We start from the raw sequence: 10,830 nt of genomic DNA on the forward strand, positions 1-10,830 counted from the left end.
CATAACCCTATAATTTATTAATATGAAGAATCTATGCACAGTCCACTGCCCACATACCTCCAATCCATCCGAAGAGGACATGGCGATCAGTTTTGGATCTATGAGCATATGAACTAGACATAGTACTAACTCAAATGAATCTTATAATAGCTATGGTTATGTCATATATGATTATAGTGGAACTAGTTATGGAGCTCAAGATGATAAAAAAGATATGGACATACTAGTTGGTTAATCCTAACTATCCCATATATGGGAAGACAATAAAGAGCTCAAGAGAAACCCATGTGCACCATGCTCAAACATGGCTTACAAACTATTCGGGTTACATGATTTGGTATGACTATTGTATGAATCTAGATGGTCGTTCCTCATTGTTTGAACCTCATAGGAGCTTTTCATTTTTGTAGATGGACACTTATCTAAATTGTAATCCAATGTTATAAACAAACTATGATTTATGTATGGTTTATTCATTCTAATTAACATTTTATTTTCAAACTTTTCATTTACGCGCATTACACACAACTTATATTTCGTCATATGTATATCTTATTATTAGTAAATTTTGAGTTTTATTTGTTCAATACATTCATTGATAATGTGCATAACATCTATGAAAGTTTTATACCAAAATTATGTGTTTCAATGCCTATATTTGTCATTTTTGTTGATTTTTTCACGATACATAAAACTATAACGATATATCCCCAGAAATATCCGTAAATTAGAGGCCCGATATTATCTGCACGACCGATATTTTAATCCTTGCTTGTACCTTGACAAAGTTCAAGAGTTGTTGAAGGTGTTTCCCACCTTCATCATCCAACAGATGCCCCGAGTAGAGAACGCTGGATGCCCAGTTCAAACGCTCCATCCCGGTTGAGCACCTTCACCAGCCTAGCATAGAAGAGGCAGAGCAGCCGGACTTGATGCAGATCAACGAGGATCCTAGCTAGCATGACCCCATCATTGACTACCTAGTGAACGAAAACTTGCCCAAGGACAAGTCCGAGGCTAGGAAAATCAAGCAGAAGGCTGCAAGATACTACTTGAAGGGTGACGCACTTATCCGCAGATCATACTCCGGGCCTCATCTCACTTGCATCAAGTACCCGCAAACGCTCGAGGTTCTCAAAGAAAATACATGAGGCAAATGTGGAAATCATGTCGGGAAAATTGCTTGCCCAAGAGGCTCTCAACATAGGCTATTTCGCCCATCAGGCAACAAGATTCCACGGAGTATGCCCAAGATGTGATCGATGCCAACGCTTATAAGCCGATCCTCGACTTGCCACCGAGGAATACCATATGCAGAACAGTCCATGGCCATTCATGCAGTGGGCCATTGACATGGTGGGACCTATGCCGACGGCACCTACCAAGAAGGAAATGATGATCGTTGCTATTGATTATCGCACCACATGGATCGAGGCCGAGGCTTTATCCTCTACCAAAGAAGTCGATGTTGAACGGTTCATCAGAAGAACATCATTTGCGATTCAATTTGCCCGCAATGATAGTCACCAACAATGGTACAGTTCGTAAGCGTGTAGATCACCGTGATTCTTCACGAACTATGGCATCAAACAGACATGTCAACTCCGGATACCCGTAAGGCAATGGATTAGCAGAGGCATCCAACATGATCATGCCGGATCGCCCAAGAAAAGACTAGAAGGAGCAGAAGGAAAATGGGTGAATGAGCTGCCAGGAGTCCTATGGGCTTATCGCACAACCAAAAGGAGATCGACTGGAGAGACACCATTTTCTTTGGCCTATGGGACAGAAGCGATCATTCCCCCGCACATCATAGTCCCTTCCATGAGCATTGAGGTGGGCAATCTTGACCAAAACTAGGTACACAGTTCGTGGGCAGGCAAATCACCGCATTCTTAGTGAAGTATGGCATCAAATAGCACATGTCAACTCCCAGATACCTAGAAGGCAATAGAGAAGCAGAGGCGTCCAATAAGATCATGCTGGATTGCCTAAAGGAAAGACTGGAAGGAGCAGAAGGAAAATGGGTGGATGAGCTGCCAAGAGTCCTATGGGCTTTTCGCATAACCAAAAGGGGATCGACCGGAGAGACACCATTTTCTTGGCCTATGGGACATAAGCGATCATTCCCTCGCACATCATAGTCCATTCCATGAGCATTGAGGTGGGCAGTCTTGACTAAACGCAAGCAGATGAAAGTCTACCTTGATCGCTAAAGAAGAATGAGAAAATGCCATTGTTTGAGTTGCAGCCTACGAGCAGCAGTTGACGTCTTACTACAATAAGAAGGCAAGATCGACAGCTTTTGACTTAAGGACCTTGTGCTTAGAAAAACTTTCATCACAGTACCAAGGTAGGGGTCAAATAAGATAAAGCCAAACTGGGAAGGCCTCTATGTGATTAGCCGATCTGGGGGCAGAGGAAGCTACACCCTCAACACTCTAGAAGGGAAAGAAATTCCAAGACAATGGATGGCCACCACCTTCGAGATACTATCCATGAAACTTTGTTACCTCGGCTCCTAGCGGACGAGCCTCCCTTACTTCCATTGAAGACAAGCTGCTTTTGATGTTACCTATGTTGTTAATTTCTTTTGTTTCACAAGAACATCAATAAAAAAGCAAGCTTTTCAATGAAGTATTTTTCCAATCATTATGTCCCACAAACATACACATGCAGGAGACGAGCCTTACCTCAATTGTAGGCGACAAGCCCGTAGGCGACAAGCCTCACCGACATATGCCCGTAGGCGACAAGCCTCACCTTCACCAAGGCAAGCTACTCGAGTACAAACTTCATGAAGTCTTTTCAAGCCGCTATGTCCTCGACATACACACATAGGCGACAAGCCTTACCTCCATTGCAGGCAAGCTACTTCCCAAGTACAAACTTCATGGAGTCTTTTCAGCGCTATGTCCTCGACATACGCACACAGGTGACAAGCCTCACCTCCATTGTAGGCAAGCTACTTCACGAGTAAAAACTCAATGGAGTCTCTTTCAATGCTATGTCACCAGACATAAACTTACAAGATATGGTGAGAATTGAAGTTTGAAAGACAACTGAAAATTCCATAACAAAGCGGTCAACCAGCCAAGTTCAATAAGAAATAAGGTGGTCAACCAAAGACCACTTATTGAAAGAAAATTACAAAGTTCAAAAATAGCAAAAATGAACTACATCTACTAGGGGACTTTAGCAGATGACCCTTAGCCGATCACATCCTCAACTACACCGGCAATAAATTTCACTGCCAACCAAAGACCATCTGCTCAATGGCCTCTGCCTCGCTCCTTCACATCCGCCTTAGCCTCACTGGGCTGCCCTACCTCGGGTTGTCTTTCCATTATAATTTCATCTCGCTACCTGCTCTTCAACCGCTTCTACATCCACAACATTGATTTGTTCACTTTAAGCAGAGGGCATGGCAAGATAGAGCTGCTCACCATCTTCATGTTCGAGAGGGCAACAAGGAGAAGCACTGTTCCTGCAGTCCAAGTATCCCACCTTGTAAGCATTAGCAGCAATTTCGTGCTTGGATGCCTCCGTGACTTCAACATAAGCGTCGAACTTGACCAACAGAGCTATCACCGACTCCCAAATTGGCAGCTCACAACTCGAGGACGCTTTGCTCGAGCAGATGACTCTTAGCTCTTTAGCCGTAGAACTTGCAACATTGAGTCACTCCGCGCTTGATTGTTCTTGGCTTTGTAGGCGAAGTTGTGATTGCTGGACAAATGAATAGCCTCTCGCTTGATCCGGATCGCATGACGCACCCAAACCTTGCTTCTCAACAGCCTCCTTACAAGGTAGATCATGGTTTTGGGCAGCTCAATACGCATTTGGAGCAGAATATCCCGAACCTCCTACATGCCATTAACCTTCTTGTTGTTCACGCTGACGAGGCGCTTGATCCCTGACATATGAAGAAAAAGCAACTCCTATAGGGACATTCTTAGCAAATGCGACCTCCTTGAGGAAGACTTGCTCGTGGGTGAATGAGGAAGCTTGATCAAGGACTTCTCCCACTGGGCTGGAAGATCATTTAGGTCCGAAACACGCAGCTCCTATCTTTCAACATGTTTATGGGGACAAACCACCAGCCTCCTTCCGATGTTCTCTCACCACCAGCGCAATCCACATAACTGGCGAGGATGTTCAAAGCTTGATGAACATTGGTCATGTCTGGGCCGAGATCGAGCTTCTTATGAATGTCATTTTCTACAAGCAGGAGACAGAAATCAGTCGACACACAGCAAATAATTCCATGGTAATCGTGAGGATCAAAGGGATGCGACTTACCATCACAAGAGGTGAGAGGAAGCGGACCGCCGCCAAACTCATCTTCCATATGTCGGCGACTTCCAAGACGCTCAGAGGCCACGATGATCGCTTTGGCTCGATCGCTCCTAGTTCATGGCACCAAAAAGAAGAAGGAATTGAAGCGCTTTGGACCAATTGTAATTGCCGCTCGAATCGCCACTCTCCAGAAAGATGCCCGCTGCCTCTAGCCCAATTACACTGGATTGCCCAAGTCAAAGACCAATTGGCAAGCCAAAAGCCTCCTCCATTCAGGAGCCCAAGTCACAAAAAGAAGCCCAATTGCAGCTGGAGAGCCCAACAATTAATCCACACCTCCTCCATGCCATCACATGTCATGCAGAAGTTAGGAGGCATTTGTGAAAGCAAAATATCTCACCCTAGGTCAAATAATTAGGCCAATCAAATTGGGGATTATTTGACCTAATTGGGAGTTACCTAAACTAATTGGGAGTTACCTAAATTAATTGGGAGGTTATTTGATTTAAATGGGATGTATCTGATTCTTGCCTTAATTAGGGATTTGATTTAAATCAAATCCCTAATTACACCAACCTCACCAAATCAGGAAGAATAATTCCTTTCCATCTACGGAATTATTCTTCTGAAACCCTAGTCTCCGAGCCACTTATAAATACTTGGCTACGCACAAAGTTGAGGTACGTCTAAATTCCTACTAAAATTTTGCAGAAATTATCCCTCTCAAACCCTAGCCACCATACTCTTTCTCTCTCTCACACAAAGCTTCACCACCACACACCGCTGCCACCCGGTTTTTCTACAAACATCTAACCTAACTTAGATTTCGGAGGCCTTTTACTAACACCCTGTGTGGTCCTTTACTCCAATTAGTTTTGCAGAGAGAGAAGCAAAAAGATGAAAGAATCTTAGGCGAATATTCTTGTGGGACAAAAATCACTCCCACATAAATGATGTAGCAATCTTCGTTCTTTTTCTTTCTATGATGCAAAGATTTTTCCAAGTGGTTGATGTCTCTTTCCTGTAATTAAGAATGTTTAAGAGCTTATCTGAAAATGGTTGGTTTTTGTTGGGTAGGGCCCCACTTCATGCAAGTTAAATCTCTAAGTTCAAAAGTGACGTAAGTTGTCATATACCTGCGGCTATTAGATTTTCCACCTGGCAGCCCTACATTCATTGCATGGATTATCAACCTTCAGTTGTCATGTATTTATCATGCATTTGCATAGCATGAGATGTCCTCATGCTATAATTTAAAATACACAAGAAGCTATTGGGATGGAAAATAATTCAAAATACACAGTAGCATCAAAGTTTAAATAGTAATTGATAGTATTGACAAATAAACCTTAGAGAGGTGAACCAACTTCTTCTACTTTATGTGTAGTCATATAGACTATGTACTCCAAGCAATAACCTTGCTTGACCAATTCCTGGCACAATAACGTTTGGATGTCTTCTTCGATGGGTTTTGCTTAAGAGGAGGCAGCCTCTGAATTTGAACAATAAAATGAGATGGAAAATAATTCAAAATAAATAGTAGCACCAAAGTTTAAATAGTAATTGATAGTATTGACAAATAAACCTTAGAGAGGTGAACCAACTTCGTGTTAAGATCAGGATATCAACCAAACAAAACAAAAACCAAAAAAAACAAAAACAAAAAAACAAAAAGAGAAGTCCTAATATACCAAAAATAGCAGAAAAGTAGAACAAAACGAACAGTAAATTATCCAAACCCGGCACTGATTAGGCATGCAAATTTACGAAATGGAATTTTGGGGTGTTTCTGCTAATTTACTCATGATGACAGAAAATGCATTAATATGCATGGTTCTTAATTAAATACTGACATTAGTTCTTACAACATGAGATAAACAAACAACGACGATTACTCTGAGATAAATACAAACAGTTAAGCATCTTATACTTGGGATTTTTTAGAAGACGGAGCATGATAAGGAATGGGAATCAAGTGCAGATCGTCTTTTCTTATGACTGTAGCGCCAAAGGCCTCAGTCATGTCCAGGTCCTCATGCTTCATCCCACTGGGGAGTTTCCAATCAAAATGGTATAGCAACAATGCAAGTGGGAGCTCAACGTTGGCCAGTCCAAATGACACGCCAGGGCACATTCTCCTTCCAGCACCAAATGGGATATATTCAAAGTCTGTTCCCTTGTAGCCAATCGAGCTATCGAGGAACCTATTGGGATTAAAGCTTTCAGGCTCATTCCAGTAATTGGGATCTCTACCAATTGCCCATGCATTCACAATTACCTTGGATTTCACAGGTATTTCATATCCATCAATCTCACATTTCTCTCTGCATTCTCTTGGAAGTAACAGGGGAGCCGGGGGGTGTAACCTCAGTGTCTCCTTGATGACTAAATTTAAATATTTCATCTCTCTAATGCATGTTTCATCTACCTGTCCTTTTCTATTAAACACTTCCCTCACCTCATTCTGTGCCATGTTCATTACCCTTGGATTTTTTATCATTTCTGCTATTGCCCAATCTACAGCTGTAGATGATGTCTCACTCCCAGCAGCAAAAATATCCTGAAAGTAATTAATTTATTAAATGATAAAAACTAGTTTCCTCTATGAATTGCAAACAATTCTAAGTAAATAGAAAAATATTATAAATAATCTTAAAAGAAGAAACCATTATTCATGTACCCAAGCAAGCTCATTCACAAGTTATAAATGTTGACTTATAAGAGTGTCTTAAATATCAGGTAATGATTATGGAGAACAATAGACACATGTGAAACACTCTCATCAGTAAATCACTCATCATGAAAATGCTGCACATTGGAGTTTCAATCAACAGTTTAAGATAATGTATGATTAGAATGCAGGAAGAATTTTAACCAGCTTTTCCAAGTAGATAAGTTGTTATATGGTTCGAATAAAAGATTACAATGTTGCCCCTTGTGCTTGAAGAACTAGTTGTAGAAGCTTTGGACGGCTGCGGGGAATGATGTAAGGGATTAGCTGAATTTGCTTACTAGATTATAGCTCAATTTTTTGGTGTCCGTAGAGGTAAGTCGATGAGAAAGACCAGCCATATTTTTTCTTTCGTCCTTGTGACTACACTACTTGTAGTGTGTCTACAATGCCTAATCACTTAATGATTCTAGCATAGCCAGGAATAGGCCCAAGACAGATGCTAGGAAACCTATCAGGTTTCAAGATGAGTATATTCAATAACTTGGGAACTCTACGTTTGTTGGGCTGGGACCTAGGACTTGCTGTCAGTCATTAAATATGGTTTTAATCTTCTGTTTGAGATTATCTCCTATAAGTATGTTGTATGGACAACTCTTGTATTCCAAGTTTGAATAAAAAAACCATTGAGTTAGCTGTCAAAGCTTCTCTTTTAGCTTGTATCTTGTTATTCCAATCCCAATTCTCTGCAAATTCTAGTTGAACTGCATCAGAGACCCAAGATCCCTTCACCATGGTAGCCAAGGTTACTTGACGCAGTCGACATGATTGGAAGATATGGTGAGGTGACACAACTATTCAGTCTCACAATGCCTAGTGAAGTTAAAAGTGAATTGTCATATCTATATTTCCAAAAGTTTGAGGCCTATTTAAGTTTGTGAGGTTGGGTTAAGTCCAAACCAGACAATATTTGACTATGTGTACCAGAGACTAAACCATCCCACGGTGTGTGGCTCCAAAGGGTTCGATACCAAAGTAGATAAAAGTTGATTGATGTCATAGATTAAGAAAAACATTGATATAGTTTTTGGGGTAAAAAAAATGAAATTTGAAAATGTGATTTGACTTATTAAAGCTTGATATCAAGGGAAAGTGTGTGTACTTACAAAGATAACTGCTTTGATGTTCTCAGTAGTTAGGGAAAACTCAAGCTCATTTCCTTGATCATGAAATTTAAGGAGAACATCTACCAGGTCTTCCTCTGCTTCACCCTCGCCACTTTTTGTATTGACCATATCCCTTTGATGTTCTTTGATGATGTTTCCCATTATCCTGTCAGCTTCTTTATGCAGCTTCTCAAGTTTAGGCCTCATTCCACTTAAGAGATGAAGCAAACTGACAGAAGGAAAAATATCTGCAAGAGCGAAGCCAGATGCTGCCTTTGCAACTTCCTTCACAATGTATATGAATTTTTCTTGATCCCTGTTCTTTTTACCAAAGGCTGCTCGCGAAGTGATGGTATATGTCGATGAGTAAATTTCCTGTGTAAGATTGATAGGTGATCCTGCTCTGGAGGCAATCGATTTAATGAGATTCCGTACCTCTTCTTCCCTAATAGGTTGGTAAGATCGAACACGTTTTGCACTTAAAAGCTCTAGAGTGCAAATTTTTCGTAATTGTCTCCAGTATTCACCATATGGTGCAAAGACAATGTCTGTAAAATCGTAAGACAAGATCCTTATGGCAAGGACATGGGGCCTGGATGCAAAGATAAGATCATGGGTTTTCATCACCTCTTTGGCAAACTCGGCTGATGAAACTACTACGGTGGAAACTTCTCCAAGCTTTAGGTGCATAAGCGGTCCGTATTTCTTGGCCAAGTCTCTTAGTCTTTGATGTGGTAGAGAGCCAGCGAGCTGGTGCAGGTTTCCTATAATGGGTAGCTTCCATGGCCCTGGCAGTAGATTTGAGGCTGAGCACTTGGTTTTGCCTCTGATCTTCCCTATTTTCAGTACCATGATCATAAAGAGCAAGAAGGCCAACAGGACTTGGAAGGAAGGGCACTGAATCTCCATGTGGAAAACAAAGGTTACTTTGGATTGTAGTGGCTTTTGGTGAACCTTCATGCATTTGACATCTATGTATAAGAAATGATGTAGCAACCTTCTTCCTAAATTATTATTATTATTATTTTTCTGATGCAAAGATTCTCTCAACTGATTAGTATCCTTTTCTTTTAATTAATAATATTTAAGAGCTATTTGTCTAAGGATGGCTGTTCTGTGATAGTTGTCTTAAGGTCTAGTATTATTGCTTGAAATAAATATTTTGTCAGAGGTAGCTTTGGAGCAATCAATTTACTTGAAATAAATAGTATACAAAACAAAATGTCAATGCTTTGGTCAGATTGCACGCTTTCTAAATCTGATTGGTTTTGACCCAAAAAAAAAAAACAAAACAAAACTGATTGGTATCCTTTTCCAGCAGTACTTAAAAATTAACAACCTCAATTAACAAAGGTGAGATCGTTCCACATTTTCTATTCTTTATTTTCAAAGGATAACTTGGAATCTCTAGGATATATAAATCTTTATTTTCGAAGGGCTCTGCCAAGTGTTTGATTAGTCCAAAATGGCTAGTGTAGATTGTTCCTGTTCTTCGCAGCCATCGCTAGCTCTGCTTTTTTGATGGTTTAGGGATGTGTCCTCCTCTGATCATTCTCGATCCCAAGGCTAAGAATGATGATTCTTCTCCTCTGTCTCTCATCCTCAAACCCAAGTATGATGACTGGGTCCAGAAAAATCAGCTTTTCTAACTCTCCTCAATGGTTCTCTTCACCATAAGGTCCTCACCACCATTGCTACCAAAACCACCGGTCGTGACACTTGGGTGGCGCTTAAGACTCTTTCCGCTTCTCCGAATCAAAATAGTCTTCTTCAACTACGCAGTGATTTGCTTTGCACGACCCGTGGTGATTCTTTCATCATCGGTTTTCTTGATTGCATTAACTTTATTGTCGATAACTTGGCTTTTGCTGGTGCTCCCATTTCTTATTATGAACTCCTTGTTGTGGTTATGAATGAAAGAAGTGTGATTCTTGTTATTGAATAAACTGTTACAAAGGGATTTTATACACAATAGCTATGCTGAGCTGTCATAACTAATGACAGATGAGAATATATTAGTAAACAGAAAATATAACTAATCTAACAGATGAATAACTAATTACTGCCTTTAGCCTTCCACAAGTTGAAAGGGGGAGAACACATTGTAAGCTTGTCACGAAGAAAGACATGTCTGGCAGTAGATAAAGGTTTCGTGAAAATGTCTGCAAGCTGATTTGCAGAGGAAACAAACCGAATTTGTAAGAAGCCGTGTTGAACTAACTCTCGAGTGAAATGATAATCAACTTCGACATGTTTGGTTCTTGCACTAAAAACGGGATTAGAAGCAAGATGAATGGCTGACTGATTATCACGCCAAAGAAGAGGAACAGAGGACAGTTGGAAAACAATGTCGTTGAATAATTTGGAAAGATAAATCAGCTCAGCAGCAGTCATGGCAATGCCACGATATTCAGCTTCAGTAGAACTGCGAGAGACAATTGGTTGTTTCTTAGCGGACCAAGAGATTAAATTGTGACCAAGATAGATGCACCAGCCACTAGTAGACCTCCGATCAATGGGAAATCCTGCCCAATCAGCATCCGTGAAAGTGTGTAAACTAAGAGAACCCTTGGTAAACCAAACTCCCATATCAAGAGTACCCTTGAGATAACAAAGAATTTGTTTGACAACGCCCAAATGATTAGAGCGAGGCTGATGTAAATGCTGGAAGACTAGATTAACTGCAAAGGAGAG

The 10,830-nt window shown here is 40.7% G+C and overlaps 1 protein-coding gene across 1 annotated transcript; it reads right to left on the reverse strand.

The window, feature by feature from the left end:
* Positions 1–5,852: 5,852 nt before the first annotated feature.
* LOC107880146 (cytochrome P450 71D9-like) lies at positions 5,853–9,069 on the reverse strand. The gene is made up of 2 exons (XM_016796856.2): positions 8,137–9,069; positions 5,853–6,859 (listed from the first exon to the last, which is right to left on the reverse strand). Exons 1-2 carry the CDS (start codon positions 9,043–9,045, stop codon positions 6,224–6,226), a joined length of 1,545 nt encoding a protein of 514 aa, XP_016652342.2. The 5' UTR covers positions 9,046–9,069; the 3' UTR covers positions 5,853–6,223.
* Between the last annotated feature and the right edge of the window lie 1,761 nt (positions 9,070–10,830).

This window comes from Prunus mume, linkage group LG3, assembly GCF_029339155.1.
Source record: "Prunus mume cultivar Tortuosa linkage group LG3, ASM2933915v1, whole genome shotgun sequence".
NCBI lineage: Eukaryota > Viridiplantae > Streptophyta > Magnoliopsida > Rosales > Rosaceae > Prunus > Prunus mume.

Coding starts and splice junctions, on each gene's coding strand:
- LOC107880146 (XM_016796856.2), bottom strand. CDS start 9,045: ATGGAGATTCAGTGCCCTTCCTTCCAAGTCCTGTTGGCCTTCTTGCTC. Junction 6,860..8,136: donor ACATCAAAGCAGTTATCTTT/GTAAGTACACAC, acceptor AATTACTTTCAG/GATATTTTTGCTGCTGGGAG.